The following is a 23,800-nucleotide window of genomic DNA, read 5'->3' as shown; positions in this document are numbered from 1 at the left end:
TGGCTTCAAAGAGCAGAGGCATCAGCGCAGCCATGTATTCCTAGTTCAATGTAAGAAACAGTCATCTGGGAAGAATTCTGCTCAAAATCAGCTGTGTTGTGAGGTGTGAGATGTTACATAAGAAACCATTCTTGGTTAAAGAAAACAAATGCTATGATGTTCATGTTTTCAAAAACTGTGTTATCAAATCATTATTTAACTGGCTTCAAAGAGCAGAGGCATCAGCGCAGCCATGTCATTATTTGGTAATTCTCTGAAAGTTGCCAAACCTCCACTTGCAGGGCCCCCATCGCAGGTGACGGTGCGCTTCTGCGTGGTGAATTAAGGCGTGTTAGAGTTTATTGGTAGAGTCAACTGTCATGTAACAGCTTGAGGAGGAAGCAGTCTTGCAGGTCTTGGGAGACTTGGGTTCTACTCGCAATTTCCATTTTGATCTTGAGCAGCTCGCTTGACATAACTTGGTTTTCCTCTGTCTATAAAATAAGGCTAATAACTTGCCTGCGTTACGAAGAGTTCTGGGAGGCTTAAGGTCATTAACAAGGTGAAGGTACAGTGCTCAGAAATGGATGAGGGCCTTGGCCGATAAGCAGCAGGGACCCAAAGTGAGACTTGCACAGCAATCCGTGAGATACAGATATACCCTGCAAGGCACCAGTTTCCATAATGAAATCCTCCGTGAGATACAGATATACCCTGCAAGGCACGAGTTTCCATAATGAAATCGTTCTTTCCTTGGTGTTAAGGTTTTTATTTTTTGTAGCAATATAATGGATTGTTGCTGGATTTGACATCAGACTCTAAATTATAAAGCTGGAACTGTAACATGTAAGACAGTATCAGATATCTCTGTTTTATTTATACCAATTTCCTCACTCATGAATCAGCTCCATACTTGTGGATTATTAACTCTTTAAAGTGCTATTCCTAAAAATCTAAGACTTGTAAATTAAAGAGTTTTATATTGCTGTTATGATTCATTTAACTTTTATAGACCCACCGAAGACATACACCCAGGATGGAGTCTGCTTGACAGAATCCGGCATGTCTCAGTTACAGAGCCTAACTGTTACAGTACCGAGAAGAAAACGGACAAAACCAAAGCTTAAACTGAAGATTATAAATCAGAACAGTGTGGCTGTGCTTCAGACACCCCCAGATGCCCAGTCAGAACACTCAAGAGATGGGGAGATGGATGACAGTAGAGGTAGCAGTCTACTTTTGGCATGTCTTACGTCGTGGAGTATAGCAGTACATGTGTGTATTGCAGTTATCCCTGGGAGTTTTTACCATATTGATACTCGTGTGTTCTGTACAGAATGCTTTATGGAAATTACTCGAATAATAGTCACAGCTCTTGTCGTCCATTTCAGGAATTCTTCTTGTTGTTGATCTGTTTATAGGCTATCCATCCTATAGGAAACTCGCCTTCGTAAGGCTGGCAGCACTGGCAATGCAAGTTGCCTTTTTGTCTGATCCGTGGGTAGCCTGTGGGAAGTATTGTGCTCTTGCTGAGTACAAGCGTGTTTTGAGACTCTCAAAATTTAGTGCAAATGCTGTTTGAGAGTGGTAATGTTGGCTCAGCAAAGCACTGTCTAGATGACTGTTAAACCAGTATTTTAAACAAAGGGGGAAGTGGAGTAAAAAGCTCTTTGCCGAGAGTATTTCCTTTTGATGAAAGCCGTAAGGTGAGATGACCTGAGAGTCCAAGGAGAAAAGATAATTTCCTTGTATTTCTGTAGATGAAATGAACATTTTGTTTGTCCTCATCTCCAAAGTAGAATTTAAGACAGGATTTGAGTTTAGAAGTGAATTTTGGATGTTGCTCTAGTTCAATTAGATGTCACTGTATGTAGAGTCCTACCAAAGGGTTTCAGGTTCCAGGGTGGGGTATCCGTGTATACGGAGGGAGGGGAGTATTCAACAGTGGTTTTTATGGCCTTTTTTCCAGCCAGAGGAGGCTGAAGGTGAAACATGAGAGTGGGAAAAACACTTAGGAGCAGCCAGCCCCACCCTTCAAATCCTTGCTCCTCAAGGCTAGAAACAGCAGCCAGTGTGGTGCATACTGTTGGCCTGTCCTCTGACATGGTCTGGCTGTACATCCTGATCAAGAGTGTTGGTAGAATCGGGTTAATCAGTGGTCTGGGGAAGGGCTTGCTGCAGTGGCAGGTGTGGAAGTCATTACTTCAGGCATGCAGGTGTCTGTTAGGAGAGGAACAGAGGAACATAGGCACCTCACCTCACCACAGTCTAAAGTGCTTTCTGTTTATACAGTATTGCCTCGTTGTTAATCAGGTTGACTGTCACAAGAAGCTTCTTTCTAGATACAGAGAGTGTACTTGAGATAACTGGGTAATATAACCATCAGTGCAGTTTCAGTGTTAACTGGATACCAAGGGATGTTCCCGTTGTTCAATTAGAGGATTCTTACTGCCTGCTGTTGACTTGAAGTGTTTTGGGTTTTTTTATATTAGTTTACCTTTAAATGTTTATAACCTTTAAAACAGTTAACTAGTTGGTTTTCCTTAGTTTCCTCCAGTATTCACAGGGTTTGGTACATTATCCTAGCATTTCACTGACTCTTAAACTTCATCTCATACTTTTAATTTAGTCCATCAGGTGGGTTGTTGAAAGGAAAAAAGCTTTTAATTTTGGTTTGAAGGCATCAAGAGGGATAATTAACCACTTCCCTTGTTCTTTTTCAGTTGTTAATCATCTCTTCACTTTTACAAACGTGTGCTTATTTTCTATGTAACTTTGTCTAACTTTATCTGTTTCTTGACTTTTCTAGATATCTCTTTTTGATCAGATAAAAGATACGTAAAAGTAATAGCAGAGTATGAAAAGGAGAGCCAAAGCTTCTACAGACTTTAATTTCACTTCTGATCACCTTTCCTTGCCTTTTTGAGAGTCAGAGCGCATTCGTATGTATGGTGGTAGTAGCACAGCACATTCCTGGTAGATTGGCTGGATTTTCTGGAATCTTTACTTGTGCTCTGTAGCGTGGATCAGTGCCTTTTCCCTGAACGTCTGAAATTTCTGTAGGAGCATCAGGATGAATATAGCTGTCCCACAGCTTTGATTGGGGCAGCACAGTGTAGTGATTCCAGCCAAACAGGAATTACCCTTACTTTGACTCTAAAGTTTCAGGTGCAAAAAGAAGCTGTATCTGAGAAAACTTGAGCTTGTGGTAATTTTGTTACCGTCTCCTCTGTAGTTTCATCAGGTTCAACGTTTTATCTGGTGTTCCGCATTTTAAAGTCCACTTGAAAGTTCAGCTTACTTTGAAAGCTTCAGCTTTGAAACTTTCAGCTTCAGCCACTTTAAGAAACTTAATGTGGCTCTTCTAAGTGTGTGCTTTCTAAGTAAACGGGAGGACTGCTGTGGGGTTTAGCATTCGGCTCACTGCTTTGTGTAGTAGGACATCTTAGTGCTCGGACAGGTTTCTCTTCTGCCAGAAGTGGTCACATTGCAACGAGGGCGCACCCTTGCTTTTAAGGGGAGGAGGGAATTGGCTGTGATGGGCAGTGGGGACTGCCTTTGCCAAGCCATCACCTTTGTTGGTAGAGCTCAGAGAAATCTTCATCAACTTGAAGGAGTAAGGGTTGTAATTGTCCCACAGCAGAAGTGGTATGAAAGAGGCCCTCTCTCTCTGTTACACCAGGATTTCTCCTTCTTAAAACTGTGTGTGGTTTTAGACCGTATGGACTTACACACCTAAATCCGAAGCAGGGAATTGGAATTCCAGTATCTTTTCTTTTCAGGGGAGAGAGTATATTTAACGTTTCGAAAGTTTTACGGTAAAGTGAAGAAGTAAGGTCATTACTGTATTGACATTTGAGGGATATCAGAAACACAATTAACCGCCTCGCTCTTCAACACCAAAGCCTTTATAATACCATCAGACTTTACATCTGTTTCTACCCTGCTTTCCCAGAATATAGAGAATATAAACTCTAACTCCAAATTAGTCTAGAAGTGAAGTCTTCATCTTCAAGGCTAAGTAATTCCTTTGGGCTGAATTTTCTATTACGTAAGTGAAATTGCTCTTCATAAATAAGTCTGCTTTCAGTCAATCACACATCTTCAAGTCAAGAACCCTCTAAACTAAGAGTCATTAAACATCACCTTCCTAGTGCAGGCTGCAGTTTTTCAGTCTCTCCTCTCATTAAAAAAAAAACAAACAAACCCTATCAAACAAAACTTAGGAGGACAGTAAACAAACTGAAGTGTATCTTGCCTGGTGAATGGCACCCATATTGCTTGATGTATGGCTAGAAATTGCTCAGATACATGGATAATGCGATTGCACAGGCTTCTGAAAGGGGCCCCCAAAGAACTTCTCTGAATCACATGGAGTAACTATAGCATTTATTCTTGGCTTTGTGTAGATACCATCTCGCAGGAAATGTATATACTGGCTCTTTGTATGTAGATAGGGCGGGTCTCCCAAAAGTGTTTAGAGAGTGTGAGTATCACCCTTTTGAGCAACGTGTCATTCTCAACCAGTTTCTCATAGAAATCAGTGAGAGATAGAAATTTTGGAAAAATGTCTTCTTCCCCTTTTCCAGTTAAAGTTACCATTGCCTTTTTTCTGCAGAAGGTGATCTTATGGATTGTGATGGAAAATCGGATTCCAGCCCAGAACGGGAAGCTGTGGATGATGATACCAAAGTGGCAGAAGGAGCCGATGGGATTAAAAAAAGGAAGCGAAAACCATATAGACCTGGTAGGATACAATAATTAACATGATAATGTGCCCCTTGTTTGTTCTAATACTTTTTTTCCTGTAGAACTAAAAAAAACCAGTGGAAAACAGTATGGAATTCTGAAATACGCCACCTGCTAATTGTTGATTTCAGACTTTTTATCCCTGTTCTGTTTTTCAGTCCTCTTATCAAAATACATTTCTAAAGGTTGCTGCTCAGCCGTATGCAGTTCTTAGTATGCTGTCAGTTATTGGCTAGGAGTTCAAATCTGTACCTGGTATTGATTCTTAACTTGATAGGAAAATGTACTATATTTCTATAAGTGATGAATGCCAGTTTCGTGTGTATGTATATATATATATGCAATATCTGAACTTCAGAGAACTTTTTGCAGGTGTCTTATTTTCTGTAATACTTGGTAAGACTGATTTACTAAGTATTTGCAGATGACTTCTGGCAGTGAATTTTAATGAATACTGTTATTGGATGAATTAATTAATTTATTAGTGCTGTTGACTCTTAATTATCTTGACTGTGGATTTAACTGTGTGTCCTGGGTGCAGAAACACTTGAGCTGTCACCAGGCAGAAAAAACTAGAGGTACCTAAGTGACTCAGTAGGAAGTAGCTCTGATTCATTAGGGCTAAATCTGAACCCAGGATAATAAGCTCTGCTGAGACACCACCTGGGTTTTTGAAGAGCCCCCGTGGTATGCCTCAGAATCTCTGTGAACTTGTTAGCTTTGTGTTTCATTATGCAGCCTCCCACTACTGTGGGTAAGTTGATTGTAGTCTATGCCGTCAGAAATACTGTTTTCTCCAGTCACACCCATCCTGCTTGCTGTAACGGGCCACATCCTCTGATTATGAAGATGGTAGGAGAGAACAGAGGCAGTGAAATGATTGAGGAGATGAAAGCAAGGAATACAGTGAAGGAGGGAGAGGAAACAGGAGTCACTACATGGTACAGTTTCTCTTGCTTCTCAGTAGCTAAACAGACCTCTACCACCTTTTACCCTCCCTGCGACATTTCTCACACTGCTGAGTAAGTGCCCTGTCTCAGCAGGTCGTGCCCGTGTGTGTATCGCCTTCCATTGTGGGCCCACCCTGGGGAGATGGTGGTACAAACACACACACTGAACAGAGATTTCCAGTTTCTCTACAAGTAATATACCTCAACAAGCCCTTTATTTCTAGTGCTGGATCCTCAGGGAGAGTTCTATTTGCTTGGAATGGTTTTTGGATCATGAGTTGAGTCACCATCTGTTAGTTTTCTGCAGCCAGTCATCTCCCTGAAACATGAAACAAACCTGAACCTGAGGCACGTACATACCTACACACCAATGGTTAAGGATCAGGAGCGCTGCAGTCAGTCTCTAGCAAAGGATTCTGGTGTTTCGGGCAGTGTGATGTAATTAATAATTATCTTTTTGTTTTGTGATATGTCCTCCTCTAGTACCGTCATCTCGGGTGCTGGGCTCTCTAGAGCAATTGCAGAGGTCTTTTATGGTCCTTTAAGGTTCTTTGATAGGTTTCATTTGGTAGATTGACTTCTAATTCTAGCAATTCATGAGCTTGCTGAGAGGGGAGAACCAATATCTGAAAGTTGCCAGGTTTTGTGATTTCAACTTCTTGTGGATGTTATACAGTCCTAAAATTCTGATCTGTGTTGATACTTACATTTGTACCTACTGAGACATTAAAATTCAGAAATGTTCCATAAAACTCTGAATGAAAACTAAGTGTCTCAGATTCACTCGTAGACCTCTACAGGTGCAGTAGTCCCCTTTACCTGCAGAATAATTTTGACTCTCATTCTTAATATGAAACATAGTTTTAATCAATATACTGAATTGTTGCTTCCTTGTTAGGTATTGGTGGATTTATGGTACGTCAGAGAAGTCGTACAGGGCAGGGCAAGACTAAAAGATCCCTCTCCAGGAAAGATTCGTCTGGATCTGTTTCTGAGCAGTTGCCTGGCAGAGATGAAGGTAAGTGTTTTTAAATTTTTGTTCGAGCTTGACGCGATACAAGTAATGCAACTCATCAACATACAATTATTTCCAGAGGTGTGCTACAAAGGAAAAAAGTTTTTTGTGTTTGTTATGATGACTTTATTAATTCAACTGAAAATACTCGTTCTACATGATTATAATTTCGGTAGAGCCCGTAATTTACAAAGAAACTGAAAAATTAATTGCCCTCTATTGTGGGAGATAACTAGTGCGGATTATAAGGCTGCTGTCTTGTGTAAGAGCTCTGGTTAGCCTAGGTTTGACCAGTAGAAGACAGAAAAAAGTGTAAAAAGTGAGTTAGGTTTGGAGCAGTCCTCTTTCCAATACACCTTCCTCCAGTTGTAGTCCTGATGCAGAGGTGTCTTTTGGATCATCAGTTTTAATATTGGCTGGTGTTCTGCATTCCACAAATGTGTCTGGTATTTTTATGTATCTGTTTGTGCTCTGAAAAATCCTGTATTAGGGAGTTCAGTGATACACTGTTGTTGCATGAAGAATTTTAAACTGGATATCTGAAAGTTTCATAAGCTGCCCTTGCGTTTTAGTTCATGACAGATGATTTTTATAAAATCATTCCATATTAATTTGTAATACAGGAAGATTTTCTGGACGTGTCATATTGCCCCATCAGTTGTTCTCTTTTCTGGGGCTGAAGAATCCCGCACTGTTTGGTCTCTCTCCTCATAGCAAAGCCATTTTAATGCCTCTGATGCTCTGGTGCTCAGTAGATCAGACACCGAACAAGAAGTCAGATTTTGTGTATAGTCCTTGTTCACTTGCTTGCTCTGTGTGGTTAGACAAAAATATTTCATCCATCTGGATTTGTTCACACTACCTAATGTAGAAGATACTAGAGGTATCACTGAGTGGAGATGTGGAATATGATTAGTTCAGAGCCTGTTTCCTATAAAGCCAGTAGGAGGAGGAAGCTCCTTCTAAAGGTTGGTTGACTGATACCGTCAGACTCTGAAGAGTCTGGCCTTTGACTGCTCCTGTTAATCTCCTGTCTGTTTAGCTATTGTGGTTTTAACCTCTCTAGAGCCAGATTGGTCTCTTGCTATATGTTTGTACAACATGGTGGAGACTGGATCTCTACTACAGCATCCCAGCAGCATTAAAAACTAATAGTTCATTGTTATCCTTGGCTGCATTTGTAGAGCTACTTTATGAACCCAACAACTGTTTATCAGTGCAACCCAGTATTCTACTGGGTCCCCTATTCAGATGTCCTGCTTGCTTTCCCTTTAATATTAGTGTTCTAGGAGTGTTCTTCTGATTTGTAAATATTGTTTCAGTATAATAGACTACATTGTTTCAGGTAGTGCTGAAATTTTTGCTTTAAAGTTTTTCATTTCTACGTGGAGCTACTCCTTTAAGTTAAAAAAAAATTTGGCTATAAAGTTAATTCCCCATTCTGGGTAACAGTGCAGTGATATTGTTAAGAAGTTATATTCTTGAACAAGTATTCTTCAGTTAGAAGTTTGAGCTTCTTTTTGTCTGCTCAGGCACAATTGAAGAAAGAAAAAAACTCAGAAAGCTTTGTATGTATTAAATCATCTTAGCTTGCTGAGAGCCTGCTTCTCAGCTGCCAGTACTCATCGGCCTTACTGAGATTTTTGCTACTCTTGTCATGTTCCACCCCCTTTCTCTGCAAAAGCTCCCTCTCAGACAAAGCCGAGGTCACCGTGCTGGCGAGCCTCATTCTGCTCGTTGTTCTCGGAATATGGTACAAGAGATTACTACAGTACAAAGCATAGATGGTTTTACTGCCACAGCAGTATGGTTTCTTAAATAACTTCCCAGGGTCATTAACGTCATGTAATTAGCTTTGGCAAGACAGAAGTAGCAGGAGTTAAAAATTCTGCTTTTACCTGCAGTGTTTTCCCTGGTCTGTTGAAATAAAATACTGAGTGATTGATGAGCAGTGCTTTTGTGTTTATGAGGAAAAAAAAGTGCCACTCTGGAACATGATAGCTGAATAAATACGTAATTTTTCTTGAAGGACGTCTTTATAGATTTGTATTTCTAGCCTGTTTACTATTTATATGACAGTCTTTTCTTGGATTTTTTTTAAAAAAAGTTTTTTACTTTGAGAAAACTTAGTTTATAAAATGAAAGGTGATTAATATGTAACACTGATTTTGGAGATACTTCTTCGGTGGAATTATATTTGAAATATCTGGCTGAATGGCACCTTTAACTTCTCTCAAATTACCAACTTCTTAACCGAAGTTAAAGGTCTGCCTTCAGCCAGTGAGGTACAACGAGGTAGCGATGGACTAGTATCACATACGTGTTTGTCACTGCCAGAGCCCAGGTGGCCAGGTGGCAGTTCACCTTTACTGGTATCTGGAGTGATAGTCAATAAACCCTTGCAGAGATGCGTTAGGTATGCTGCCACTGCACCTTTAGTGCAAGGTACTGAGTATTTCATTTATTCCTGCCTGAATGTTACTTTTTAGGTTGGACAGAACAGCTGCCAGACACTCCAGTTGAGGAGTCTACCCCAGCTTCTGAAAGTACTGAGAAAATAAAAAAGCGTTACAGAAAAAAGAAAAATAAACTGGAAGAAACCTTTCCTGCCTACTTGCAGGTAAAGCTATTGCTATACTTGTGAAAATCCATTTAAAAACCTGATCTTTATGTTGTTGATTCCTTGGTCATTTCAACCACTGATGTTTCTTTTCCCAATTTATCAATCAATCAAATGACATGGGTTTTCTGTAAAGAACGTTCGTAAGTTTGTGCAGAAAGCTGTATGTTATGTTAAAGCTCCGGTTCTCTGGTGCTGTTTCTCAGCGTATAGATCTCTCCTTGTTCTGGGAGAGGAGGCGGGGCGGGGAAATGGAGACTTTCTTTTCTCTCTGAACTGACACATGACGTTTTCAGCATTCAGCTCTGTAGGATGTCTTAGCCTGAGCTTGCCATTTCCTCAGGATAACTACTTTTTCTTTTCAGAAGATTATAGAACATGCTTGTATAGGGGAAACTTGTTTTCTACAGCTCTGTGGTTTTATATGCCCTGCAACTCCCTACCACAATAAGCTCTGCTCTTTCCCTCCTGTTAACTCTCTGGTGGACCCCAGGAGGTAAGAGGTAGCAGTTGTGGATAGTAAGCAGGATGTTAATGATGACTGAGCAACTTGCCTACTTTTAACCAGTTCATAAACTGACTGGTTTCTCTATGTCTCTTGTTGAGAACATTATTTAGCTCACTCTTATTCTCAGGCAACTTTTTCAGGAAAACATTATTATTCTGTAGATATTCACCAAACTTCGTGACGTAGACTAAGCAAGAATTGACAGAAAGGCAGAACAATCTCTGTCTAAAAATAATTTCTATTTCGTAAGTGGGAAAGAAAATACTTAAATAACATTTCCTTTGGATTAATAGGGATAAATACTTTTTTTTTAATGTACTTGTTACCTCTGTAAAATAGAATATTTCTTAGATTCTTCTTTTGCTCCCGTTGGGATAGCTGATACTGAAAAATCTTTCGTATCCTAAATCAATATTTTAAAGACTACGTGAGAACAGAAGAAGTTCTGATATAATGAATAAAAATTGGCTTGAGAATTTGATAGATTGTTGTCACATTACTGAGTACTCGGGCTTGGGTGAGTGATAGCTGTTATACTGAAGTAAGTTAAACATCTCTGGGTGTTTTGTTACTGCAGTTCAGTGTTAGGTGGGGTTGTGCTAATCGAAATGCAGCGTATGGTTGTTCTAGAATTTGGACCACAGGGCACTTGCATGTTTTTAATAAACTTTTGTGTGGCCTTGATCAGGTTGCCCAGCAGTATTCCCCTTCCTCAGCTGCCCTTTTTGTGTGAGGAGAAATATTTTTAATACTGAAACTTGTGATATTTAATAACACCATATTGGTACTGTCTGTGCCACATACACATAAGACGGCTATAGTTTTTCTACATAATTTAAGGTGTGGTTTTAATAATAAAATATTAATATAAGTGTAGCTATCTCAGGTAAATTGTATCCATGCCAGTCTGGAAGAGGTACCGCCGTAGTAGAAGGCATGTGAGTCTGAGACTATGTTTTATATTTCTAATAATCATTGGCTTTTAATTTTAACTTTGTCATTTACCAAACTTTTTCAATAGATACAATGTTTGTCCTACTTTGAATCATTGTGTCTTCTTTGCAGGAAGCTTTCTTTGGGAAGGACCTGCTAGATACCAGTAGACAAACCAAGATGAGCCTAGATAATTTACCTGAAGAATCACTTCCACTCTCCTGTAAAACAAACCTGACCACCAATTTCCTGGATCCTTCATCTGACCCCCTTCTTAGCTCAACCTCCACTCCAGCTCAGGCAAAACTGGGACCTCAAGGTATACAAAACTAAAGCTAGTTATAATTCAGTGGTTCGGTTTTGTGGTTGCAACTGGGGCTTTTCCACTCTCTTTTTTGCTTTTTTCACAACGTTTATCTGATCTGTTTTTCAACATTCTGTGTGTTAGCTTCCCTTGTGAGGTTAAGTTACATTGATAATCAGTGATACTCGGCTCAAAGGCTCCAGCTATTTCAGAAGGATCAGTGCATGGCACAACAATTGGCACTTAAAGCAAATCTGAAACTCCTTGACTGTAATGTTCATGTCTATAAAATCCATGAAAATTAATCCTATGTAAGAATAAGCATGCAGATCCATTACAGAAGAGGACAAAAATACTCTAATTAAAAGGTATTTTTAGTAGCCTAGTGAATATTAGTTGGATGAATATCATCCAACTTATATTTTCTTTGATGTTTTAGATTATTGTAGGTTGTCAGTCTCCTTGGAATTTTTGGTTCACCATGTCCTTTCTGAACACGAGTGCCCTTTCCAGGTACAATTTGTAGCCCTGAGGCAATGTTTTGCTTTTGGTATTGCAGAACCTTGCAGAAGTTACTGCTGAGAGTTTTGCAAATAGCCAGAGGGTTGTAAACTGCTGCTGGAAGAACAGCTTCACACAAAGGAGCAATTAGAAGCAAAAACCTTACTGACTCCTTCAAACTATTTTTTTTTCTCTGTGTCTTGTAGTATATGCTGTTAGCTGAGAGTTGTCTTACCTTTCTGTATTTTTAAAAAAACTGTTGCTATTTCTTGTGTATATGGGTTAATTGGTGGCTTATGTTTCAGCTATTCCTCACAAGTTTTTCTGTCTAAAATTCTTTACACACATTGAGAGAATGTCCCGTGTCCAGAGAAACATTTCGAGAAAGGTCACTTACTTATGATTGTTACTCTGTGACAGTCTGCTAAACGAAAAGCAAAAGGCTACGTTATAATTAACATTGATTGTTACACTGATTGTTGCTGGCCTGTCCTGCTGCAAGGTTAAGGTCACTAATGTTCATGTATTATGGTAGGATAAGAGAAATTCATGAACTTGATGATAATTTAACATTGTATTTTTCCAAAGTTAGAAAGGAGCTTTTAAAAAAACCTATTCTTTATGAATAAGCAAAGTTGTAAAACTTTGTCATTTCCTCTTTTTTTTTTTCTTCGGAAATAAAACATAACAAGGTGGCCCTTAATATGTAAATGACTAACAACGGTTTTAGTGGATAACCTACTGTCTTTCCCATTTTATGTATGAGACTCAAAGGACAGTGCTTTCTGGCTGTAGGAATGTTCTCAACAATTGTCTGTTCAGATTCTCAGCCAAAATTGTGTCCAGACAAAGCTGTTTGTTGTAGTTTTAGGACCAATGAATGAAGTCATCTGCCAGTCTTGATCAATTCCAGGGCAACTTTCCTTAACTGTTTCACTGTGACTTTGTGGGAGACAGTTATTTCCGTGGTAGCACCCACACATGTAAGCGACCCAGGTTCGTTCTGAATGGTGGAGACCCTGGTAAACTGGCTGACTGCTGAGCTAACACCAGTCCCATCTTCCCTTCTGGCTGGTATTGCAGAGGAGCTGGAGTTGAGAACAGTGTCCCAGAGCACCTGTGATATTTTTGGATGCAGACACAACTTTGGAGCAACGTGAACCACTTTATTTGCAGCACTGGGAGGCTGGAGGATTGTGTTGTTACCATCCATGTTATTTTCCGACAGTGCCATTTCTCACAAGGATTGCTGACTCTGTGACAGAGTCCTGGCTTAACTGGATAGGTCTTTTCCCCAAGGAAGATGTTCTTTTCTCAAAAACTCCACTTGTTTAATCCCAGGAGTAAGGGTTAGATGTACTCATTATTCTTCCAAAGAGCTCTCAAGCGCCTAAAGAAGTTATCCTCCCTCCGTGTCAACATGTGCATAGGACTGCTAGGGGGTTAAGCAGTGAGCTGTGCAGCCTGCTCGTGAGCAGACTGTGCTTTTCAGGGACACGTTCAGTGACTGTTTATTCTCAGAGCTTGGTTAAGGGTAGCTGAAGCTTTGCTAGATGAGATTGCAGTACTGATGGAGACTGGTAGAGCTGGCCAGAAGAGGGCTTTCGGAGTGCTTTGTTTCCTATGGATTTCTAGTAACTGTGGCCAAAGAGAGCTTTAGGCTCCTGTTCCTAATTTCTGTCTGGCAAAGGTTGCAGTTTTTATTTTCATTTACGAGACTGGCTTTTCCTGTGGCTTTGTTACGCGTGTGGCGCACTGTGCAGTGTATTCCGCATGGGACCAACCCTTAAAATAATTCTGAGACGGTGCTATGGCAGAGTGCAAAGGCTTGCTGGCTGGGAACACAGAGCACCAGATCTCCAGGGTCTCCCTGGCTGTTCATGGATAAAGTCAAAGGTGGTATTTGTGGCATCCTGAGCAGTTGGAGGACTGTCTGCATCTCTGCTGAGCTTCTTGACCTGGATGTCTGTGATGAAAAAAAGCCTCTTGGTGAGGTGTGTTCTGTGAAGGCTCTGGCAATGTTATTGTCCCTTTAGTTTGAAATAGCTCAAATTCAGTGTATTTTTTCTATGAATCCTGAAAAAGTTATCTGTTTCAGTAGGGTCTCCAGAGATTGCTAAAGAAATTCTTCTAAAACAAGGGAGAGGAGGGTGGTCTGAGTCTCCGTGCAACTGAATCAAATACTGCTGGAATATTTTATAACAAGATATATTACTGCATGATTAAACATCTTAGGGTGGATGCAGCCTTTGGAGAGGCATTTTTATTCCTTTAGAACTTGACAAATGAAAGTAAATGCATTGGAGGCATCAGGATCATGAGATAGCAGTAGAACTCTTAGAGATCCAGCATTACAAGCAAATTATTTTCCTTTTTGCTTTGTCTTAGTTTTCATCTCCATTCCGAAAGAGTCATATTAATGAGCAATATTGAGCTGTTCATTTGGCAGCAGATGCAACCAGCTATTGATTCTGATCTGAAGCGGCTGACTAAAGTGATTTAGTTGTTTCGAAGATAATATTTATCACACATGAAATTAAAACCATTTAAAAAAAGAAAAAAACGTAAAAATTTGCTTTAGATTAGACATCTTTTATATAAGACTTACGGATTGTAGAGTCTAGCCCTCTGCTGTCACCACCATTCAGCATTTTTGTAGACGTAACAAGCTCCATTTTCTAAGCAGGTAGCTTTTTTCCAACCTACTAATCTCATCGGAAGGCCCTTACAGAATCTGATTGCCTTAATAGTAAGAAACCCTCTAATTTGAAGGCTGAATTTATTCACAGCCAGTTTGTAGCTGGTAAACTCTTCAGTTACATCTTTCTGCCTGAGCTCTTTCTGACTACATTCAAGTTAGGGGCTGCTAATACAGTCTTGGTAGTTCCTTCATAAGGGCTTTTTTCTCCCTGTTGCTTAACCTCCCTTCACATAGGAGTTCAGGAAAGTTAAAGAATGGCTAAAGTCAATCCTTTGCCTACCAAAGGCGCAAGGTGATGTGGTTTTGAGGCTCTTTTTAATACTTCTGCTAATAGCAATAGGAGCTGAATTTTTTATGTACGTGTAAACGGACTGGTCTACACTGGCACATTGATCCACCTAGTTGAGTGACAAACATAAAGGTGATTTAATTAGGGTGGTACCATCCTGTCTGCATTAGAAAGGATAAAAATAATCAGTAAAAACAGTAAAGTGGAGAAAAATATTTTTCATTTTGACTTTCAGTGGTGGTAGAAGGGAAAAGGGTTATCTTTGAGAAAAAGCAGAAGGAACTTCTAATTTATTATAAAATTTAGCAGCTTGTAAAGTAGCTTCTGATAAAAGTAAATCCTTGGCACTGGGCCTCTGAACTAAGCTAGAAATACTTTCTAGGACAGTTGGGTTGTAACAGTGGAACAAATACCCATATATGTGCGAAATCTGTTTGACTTCCTGATTGCTGTTGAAACTGCCCATATTCGTTTTCCACATTGTACATCTTATGTTCTGCGTTAATCCCTTTTCTCTGTTTAATTACATCCATTTACCATCTCATCATGTTTCATTGGTCTGGCAATGATGGCCCGTGTACTCATGATAGTCTGCATTTTTTCTGAAAAATACTTTTCTCAGCTTTTACTTACTTGTCAAGTAATTTTCTTAAAATGTTGCGCATCTGTAATAGTCCTAAAAAAATAGTTAATAAAACTGAATGGGCCATTTGGAGTGATTTCTCGCAAATACATTGGATGTCAAGAAGATAATCATGTCCAGAATTTATTATTTAATATTAAATAATTTATTGCTGGGACCAGGCCAGTTTTTCCTAGTCGGCAAACAATCATGACATTTTCTATCTCTGGCTTTTCTTACTTCTTCAGGATTTCTTCTGATCTTAAAAATAGCATCTCCAATTTCCACTTACTTACTATTACTTCTTACTCCTACATCATACTTCACTGTCAGGCTGTTGTAACTCATTGCCCTGTAGTCTTAAGAAAGACAGTGACAATAAGAGAAGTAACTGATCGCTTTCTTACTTTAAAAAAAAAAATATTCCCCATTGATCTGCTGTGAGCTGTGTCCTTTATAAAACCTATTTGTTGACTTTTGTAGGCTTTTGTGTCTTCGAGGTTGCGAGTTCTGTGTTCTTTCTTCCACGTGACTGACATTATCACTTTTACTGTGTTGGAGAAAATACTGAGCAGCATAAGCATGCGAAGGTGGCTGGGAGGGGATGCTAGTCAGCACAGTCTACAGTCTCTCACCTCTGAGTGACTCGCAGTGCATAACACACTTAGAGAAGGCCCTTGGAGCCTGGTTAATCTGTGTTTGGGGTTTATAGCTCAAGCTATAGGATGTCACTAGTCCTGTATACATGCCATGACTCGTTGATTTTATTTATTGCATCTTCTACAGGTGGCACTGATGATCCTTTAGCTGATCTTTCTGAAGTCTTAAATACTGATGATGATATTCTTGGGATACTTTCTGATGATTTGGTAAAGTCTGGAGATCATTCGGGTATGTATATTTATAGGGTCTCTCTGGTATTTGTTTTCTTTCATTATGGATGTATTAGATGTATTTGTTGTGTTGTATCTGTCATATCTAGGTGATTTCAGATGGAGTTTTGCTGTCTTAAGAATACCTTGGTTTGAGATGATTTTGTTTTCGGTCCAAAAAAACCCCAACCTTTCAACATTTTTTTTTACTTGGCTCTTTGCTTTGCTGCTTAAGAGAGAATAAAATGTAGCTGCTGTTGTCTATCATACCTGCATAGCTTTTTTCAGCATGCAGCTTTTTCTTTACTTTTTTTTTTTGTTTTTGTGTTATAATCATCCATTTTATCTGGTTTGGGTCCTGTAGGTCTTGATTTATGCACTTTCCAGGTTGAGAACTCACCCTCCCCATTTGGTAAGAAACTAAACAATGGATGATCCATGGTTAGAAGTAGTCATCTTTCCTAGTGGTTTAGCTGAAAGAACTGCATGTGTAGAAACTAGTACTCCTTTACTGTGTCACTAACTCATGCTTTCATTTTCCACTGTCTCTGTGGTGTTTGAGTCTAACATGACCTATTAGCTCTGCACTCTGCATTAGAGTACTGCATACAATTTTGCTTACAGGTTTTAAAAACCTTCCTGAGTTTTTGTGTTTCGTGATACAAAACCATGCATTTTCTTGCTGCCACTGTTAATTTTAATATTACTTCTAGTAGTAGTGTATAGTTTTTATGATAGTGGTACCTTTTGTAAATTAGAAGCATTTTAACAATGTGATTATATTAAAGCATGAATAAAGCAGTCAGTGTTAATCTTTTTGTTTCCATGGATGATGATTCATCCCTTTATGTAAATCAGGTTGACAATAAGTAGAATAGCATGTTTCATTGTTTTGAATTTGTTTTTATTTGGTATCTAATACATAAATATATTTGAAATACTGAAGTGTGTACTTTTTTTCAAAGATCTTTCTTGTTTGAGAGATGTATTGACTTGTAAAGGGTATTAGGAAATACATGTAGTAGGGTATATTTTCTCAGTACCAACAAATGACTTTGATAAAGCCTGGAATATTCAGGAGTTGTTTTTGAAATAGCAACTGCAATAACTTGTTTCATATTAACTGCACTTCAGCAGTGCTTAAGTGGATATTTAATGTGATATTACAAGAACTTTTGGAGTGAACTTAAGGTGCATGAGGTTGAACCATAGTGACTGCTGGTGGGATCTTTTTTTAAAATTTGAAAAATAAGTTAGGGTAGAAGTACATACTGAAAACTATGCACTCAAAAACATGCTGTACCTTAACTCAGTAGTCTTAGCTCACATTCTTCCAGTTGCATTCTATTCAATTACATTCCTCAAACAATACAATAAACTGGAGGTAAACAGGGGGTGGTTTGGTTTGATTTTTCTAATGAATATCTTTCTTTGCCTTACTTTTCAAATCTCAGAAAGTCTTGTTTAGTTGATAACTCAGCTCTAGGGATAAAAACTAAGTTTATGGTCTTTATTCTATACCAACAAATTTTACTGTTTGTATCTAACTTAATATTCTTTGTTCCTTCAGCTGGATTGGATATTGGTCCCATCTCTGATGATCCTTCTTCTCTGCCTCAGCCGAATGTCAACCAGAGTTCACGGCCATTGAGTGAAGAACAGTTGGATGGAATTCTCAGTCCAGAACTAGACAAAATGGTTATAGATGGTAATTTTTTTTTCCTTGATCTTGGGCTTCTAGAAAACTTAAGCAGAAATCTCTTTTTTTTTCTCAAATTACTTATCAGTGTATTGTAACATACTTGTTTGGACTTGGTTGCAGAATCAATTTTATTGCATCTTTTGATGATTGCTCATTCTGTGTTGTCTTCACTTTGTGCAGGTGGTATTCTTGGCAAACTGTACAAAATCCCAGGTACGTATGCTAAACTTCGTTGTCTTCTGTGAAAGGTAGTTCCTTAACAATGCCAGCCACCTCACGCACGGTGTTATTGCAGAGCTAGGAGGAAAGGATGTTGAAGATTTGTTCACAGCTGTGTTAAGTCCAGCAACCACACAGCCAGCTCCTTTGCCACAGCCTCCACCTCCGCCACAACTTATGTCTCTGCACAGTCAAGGTATGTTCTTCTGTTATTTTCGAAAGCAGCAGGCTGGTCAGGAGAGTTGTGCATCTTCTAAATACTGATAGGAAAGTAGAACACGCCTGACATTCTCCTGTTGTTAGTTGGTGGAATCTGCCATTGTTAATTTATGAAATATTATCCTGAAACTGTTCTGAAGGGGGTGCGATTAACATGCACGTAAATATTGCTAATAGAAAAGGATGGTTATTTGAGATTTTTCAGACATATTGACCTTTTATTTTAGCTGACACTTGCATAGTTTTTAAATTTGTCTGTGATACAGCATGTTCTCTTCTGACTTTAATTACTTTTGATTACCTTCTCAAAGGTAAGGGAAGAGTCTATAACAGTGATTTACTGAGTCTTAATTTCCTTTAAGAATTCAGTTTAACATATTAGCTAGTCCTACCTAAGTAACAGAGAGAAGGCTAAGTAATTTTGAAATGTATCTGGGGGATTGTAATTTACTTTCTTTGTTACTACTAAAGTCATCATGAGTCGATACAGCATATTCTTGGTCTTACAGTGACAGCAAGAGGCAGATTGATTTTGTTTATTGTTGTTACCAGTAGAGCTGCTGTTGTTGGGGTTTTTTTTTTCTCCCCAGCAGTGTGTATGAGTAATTAAATGCACTCTTTTCTCATCAGACATCACCTCTGCTGGAGTTTCCCTGAGCTCGTGCAGAGTGCCCATTCTGTTATACTGGTATATCCTGCAAATTGATTTCACCAGTGAAATAATCATAAGTAGAAAAATGATTGGTTTCCTAGTTGGATGAATTTTCCTAAAAAGGAAAGACTTCAAAAAGTTTTAGAAAGCCGGGAGTTTAAAGCAAATAATGAGGTGATGTGAAGCGAAAGATAATATAGATATCATTGCCTGTTTCCTAGTTACTTGAGAACTTGGAGATAACTTCAGCGTTTGAGCTCTCAAAGATTGTTTAACTTCTGTGGGAACTGCCACCAGTACAAAGTTTCAGAGTTATGATTTGGTTCAGTTACAGTGTAAGGATCACTCACATTTTTGTAAGATAAATGTTTCAGTATTGGGGAAGTTTGCGTTAAGTTGCAGTAATTTCAGGTAGAATCAGTGCTTTCCTCTCATGAAAACGTGTGATCCTCAATGAGAAGCAGAGGCCTGACTCTCCATCTTGTTTGTTTGCCAGGTCTTCACAATCACTGCATGCTGTCTGTTTAGCTGCTATCATAAAGCACATACTCTTAAATGTTGACTTTATTTTAAACAAGCTATACTTGCTGCATAGCGTATGTGATGTATAGGTCAGAAAACACGAGAGAATCGTACAGTGTCATCCTGCAGCTGCATTAGCTCCTGAGCTCCTTCTGTGCTGTTAAGAAAATACTGGGACAATGGTTAAAATCGCACTTAAGTGACAGGGATTCAAAGTCCGGTGTTAACTCTGTGTGGGAACATCTGCAAATATCAATTGCTGGAATGAATCTGCCTGTGCTGCATTTGTAATATTGTAATCAAATAAATAGAATTTTCTGCCTTCGTACTGCTAGGCTGGACATTTAATTAGAAAATGCTGATGCTCGTTCAACTGGATTGATCTGTTTCATTGGTTACAAATTAGGGAGTTAGTAGATAACGAGGCTTACTTTGGTACCCGGCTCGGTAGTCACAGAAGAGGGATGTTTCATTCAGATGGCTAATGATAATTCTGCAAGGACTGAAAAGAATCTGCTCTACGTTTGCTGCTTGGGTCAGATCACAGCCAATGTGACAGAGCATTAGCCTTTAAGCATATACTTCAGTATAAAGTGCAGTACCATAGCATGGGCTACTAAAAAAGTTTTGAAAATATGTTTTACAAAAACTGATTCTTCTGACAAGGAAAAAAAAAATCTGTGCAGGGATGAGGTACAGTAGAAAAGAAATCCTTAAGTTTCTAGAGAAGCAGTGTGAACTGATTTAAAATCTTTTCCAAAAATGTAAGGTCAGTTACTATAAAATTCTAAAGTGATTATGTTTTTGTTAGATGAGATGTAATTTTTTCACTGAAAACTTCCACCTCTGCCCTAAAAGTAGTTCGCCCTTTACAACAGTGATTCTCTTCTTTCCAGGAGAGAATGCATTTCCGAGAGTGCCCCTTATGAATGGTCTGATTGGCCCCAACCCTCATCTCCCTCACACAGCTTTGACTGCTGGAGGTGGACTGGGCACTTTCTCTCCCATTGCACAGCAACCATATACTGGTACCAGGTAAGTCAAAGAGAAATAAAAAATATCTGGTTTAGCATTTTATCACTTGGGGGGTGCGGGGGGTGTGTGTGTTACTAACGCTGTGACGTTATTAGTATTTACCTAGTTCTGGACAGACACTGCAAAAACTTCTGTATTCTTGCAGCCTGTTCACTACTGAAACAGCAAACAGTAGAAGTACTTAGGCAAAGTGTGGGAGGGCTTATGTGTTGAGAAGAAACTATCTGTAAAATAAAACCCATTTCTGATTTGTCAGGGATAAGAATCCAGCATTCAATCCAATGGTAAGCGATCCCAACAGCTCGTGGGCACCCTCTGCTCCACCTTTGGAAGGTGAAGGCGATACAATGTCCAATACTCAAAGAAGCACTCTTAAATGGGAGAAAGAAGAGGCTTTGGGTGAAATGGCAACAGTAGCTCCCGTTCTCTATACAAATATCAACTTCCCTAACCTGAAGGAAGAGTTTCCAGGTGAGTCGTTTACTGAATAAAGTTGAATATTCTGTAGCAAAGTATGCATCTTGAGTTGAAAGAGTGAAAAATAGATTTACCAAAGCCTTGTGTGTTAACACGGGTTTTTTCATGATAGACTGGGCTACGAGAGTGAAGCAGATTGCTAAGCTGTGGAGGAAAGCAAGCTCACAGGAGAGGGCTCCATATGTGGTAAGAACAATTGCCACCTGCATTCGCGTACTTCCAGCAAACATGTATTTCATTTATAGGATTTTCATTTGTTTTTGCTTAAATAAATTTAAGTTCTAGGGTTAGTGAAAGTTCACTTACTCCAAGATTGCCTTTGTAATTTAACTTCTAACTCCGAATACTTCTACCTGTATTCTTTGCTTTTCAGTCTTGGAATCAACTATATTAATATTGTGCAATCTAAAGACATCAGCTGAGACAAGAACATTGAGGGTTCCCACTGACTATTTGCTACATTTGATTCACATCTCAAGCCTTACTTGCTCTGTCTCTTTCTGCACAGGATCTCGTTAGTTTCTTCAGAAGGATAATAACAAATCATTATGTGACTTTCCTCTCCTTCATCTTCCCCTCTCACTAATCTTTTCTTTTTTACCCCATTAGACTTGCTGAAGTCTTTCATCTGTTGAACTAACCATGCTGGAAGTGTCAGTGCTCACATCTCTACTTCCCTCATTTTCTTCTGCTCCTGGGTTCTTGGCTTACGGTTCCCCTTCACTACTTACTCTCTTCTCTTGCTTTGTGGTGGAAACTTTTCATACCTTCCATGTTGTGGGGAGCATGAAGGACTTCATTTTTCTCTCCAGAAGCATTCACCTTCTTCACATCTGAGTCAAGTGAACACACTTATTTATAGGAGCTCTCTGGAATTATTTGATCATTGATTCCATTGTGTAGAACTTCTGCCATTCAAGGGGAGGCCCTTACACTTTGTTGAAACCTCTCGTTGGAGCCTGTCCACATCCAGTTCTCAGAACCTGTATTATCCATTATTTTTCACCTTCCTAGCCATTGTTAGCAAATGCACTTTAATTTCTGTCACATCTCCATTCTCTCCTGATTCTCGTTTGTTCTTTGTTTCTTCACGACAGCAATGGGATGATACTTCTCACTTGGTACATATCAATGGTTTTCAGAGTTATGTTTTGAGTCTCGTAGCCTCTCTCCGCCTGCACTTTTCTTACATAGTCTCATTAGTGAGCAAATTTTATTCCCATGCGTGTTGATGGCTCAGACCTTAACAATACCAACATCATCTCCTACTGTCTAAATTACAAAATCCCATTATCTCTCTGCCAACTTTTAGAGGACAAATCATTACCCCAAACTCAGTGTGGGAAGTGGAATTCTTGATCTTTTTGAACTCCTTGAAAGAATAGTTCTCTATTATCGTCTTCGTATCACTGAGGCATCTTCATTACCCTGCTCTTTATTCAGGCCTGTAACTTTAGCACCTTTGGACCTCTATGTCATGTTGTCCATGCTGTATTTAATCTTGGTTAGCCCTTCTGTGAGGTGTTTACGAGATACTATCCACTTACATGGGTACATTTTTATCCAGACGTTTATCTGTTTACAATTATTTCTGTTACTGATTTTTTTCTTTTTCATGATTCTTAATGAATGCAGAGCTGCTCTCATGAGGCATATCCAAAAAGCAGCTGCAAAGAGTGTTGCCTTCATGTGTGTGAGGAGAGTGCATGGGAGTGCACACGCATGCACACATGGGTATTTACATGGCAAGGAGCAGTTATTTCCTCACAGAAGTTGCAGTCCATGTACTCTTGCCATTCAGCTGTTGCTAGCGTTCTGGCATTGTGCAGGCAAGAAGCTGATGCACTACCTCTCCTGAGGCACTCTGTGGGGATGAGTAAAGGCTACCTTTGAAATGAAATTCAGAAGAGTGTTAGTAAATTTTTACAGTAGGCTTTTTACTTTCCTTAGTATGCGCAATCCCATCACTTCTAGGGGAAAATGACACTGATTTTTCTGCTGCTGTGACACTGGTGCACTCATCCATGCCACTGTTTCATTGTTGGAGTGGAAGGATTAAAGCCTTTCCTACTAGGCAACCCCCACTTGACAACTGCAAATAAAATTGTGAAAAGGATGATGTGAGGGTTTGATTCACAAAAGGAATCACATCCTAGATTGGTGGTAAAATAGACTCTTTGAAACTTCCATTAGATGCTTTAAAGTGTCAGTATGGCTGTAAAATGCCTCATTAAAGAGGAAATGCTGTTCTTCCATCCAATTTTTCCTGATCCATAAGCCCATATCCTGTGTTTATACTGCTAACTTAACTCACACTGAGATCTATGGAGGCTATTTAATGGAGTAGACTGTATTTTTCTTGTCATTGAAGTTCTGCACATTGGTGGCCTTTATTGATCCGAACATCATCTGCCGTGCTCATGTCTTCAGATTGCAGACCACACCAGTATGTGATGTGAGAGGTAAACTGGTGGCGTTCGTGCTTTCTTGGCACAACACAGTACCTGAACAAATACTCCAAACGTGTGGAACACCTCTACTACTAGTAACTCCATTGTTCTTTTCTTCTATGTTAAATGCAGAATTTCTATGGAGATGAAGTATTTTCAGTTTGGCATTCTTTTAAAGTGCGCAGTTTAGTTTTCACAAGCTTGTGTGATTAAAAAGGCTGTACAAATGATTTGGTGATAGATTTTGTAGGAATAACAGAAGCAGCGTTCATACTTAGCAAAAGAAAATGAGGCTAACTACATCTTTTTTTTTATCTTTTCACAGCAAAAAGCCAGAGATAATAGAGCTGCTTTGCGCATCAATAAAGTACAGATGTCAAATGACTCGATGAAAAGGCAGCAGCAACAGGATAGCATTGATCCTAGCTCACGTATCGACTCCGACCTCTTTAAAGATCCATTAAAACAGAGGGAATCGGAA

General features: G+C 39.2%; 1 protein-coding gene across 1 annotated transcript in view; it reads left to right on the top strand.

Moving 5' to 3' along the window:
• KMT2C (lysine (K)-specific methyltransferase 2C) overlaps window positions 1-23,800 on the top strand; it is a gene marked incomplete at its 5' end in the record, with an annotated part of 63,157 nt that overhangs the window by 6,964 nt on the left and 32,393 nt on the right. Inside the window, 14 exons of the mRNA XM_010131968.1 lie at window positions 992-1,204; window positions 4,598-4,726; window positions 6,577-6,696; window positions 9,183-9,313; window positions 10,887-11,073; window positions 15,958-16,062; window positions 16,408-16,455; window positions 17,614-17,751; window positions 17,926-17,958; window positions 18,041-18,160; window positions 20,254-20,392; window positions 20,649-20,863; window positions 20,982-21,055; window positions 23,645-23,800. Of these exons, the coding sequence (XP_010130270.1) occupies window positions 992-1,204; window positions 4,598-4,726; window positions 6,577-6,696; window positions 9,183-9,313; window positions 10,887-11,073; window positions 15,958-16,062; window positions 16,408-16,455; window positions 17,614-17,751; window positions 17,926-17,958; window positions 18,041-18,160; window positions 20,254-20,392; window positions 20,649-20,863; window positions 20,982-21,055; window positions 23,645-23,800 (1,808 nt within the window). The remainder of the gene's footprint in view (window positions 1-991; window positions 1,205-4,597; window positions 4,727-6,576; window positions 6,697-9,182; window positions 9,314-10,886; window positions 11,074-15,957; window positions 16,063-16,407; window positions 16,456-17,613; window positions 17,752-17,925; window positions 17,959-18,040; window positions 18,161-20,253; window positions 20,393-20,648; window positions 20,864-20,981; window positions 21,056-23,644) is intronic.

The sequence above is a fragment of the Buceros rhinoceros genome, unplaced genomic scaffold (assembly GCF_000710305.1).
Source record: "Buceros rhinoceros silvestris isolate BGI_N320 unplaced genomic scaffold, ASM71030v1 scaffold9142, whole genome shotgun sequence".
In the NCBI taxonomy this organism is placed as follows: domain Eukaryota; kingdom Metazoa; phylum Chordata; class Aves; order Bucerotiformes; family Bucerotidae; genus Buceros; species Buceros rhinoceros.
This window is presented reverse-complemented; position numbering and strand designations above follow the sequence as displayed.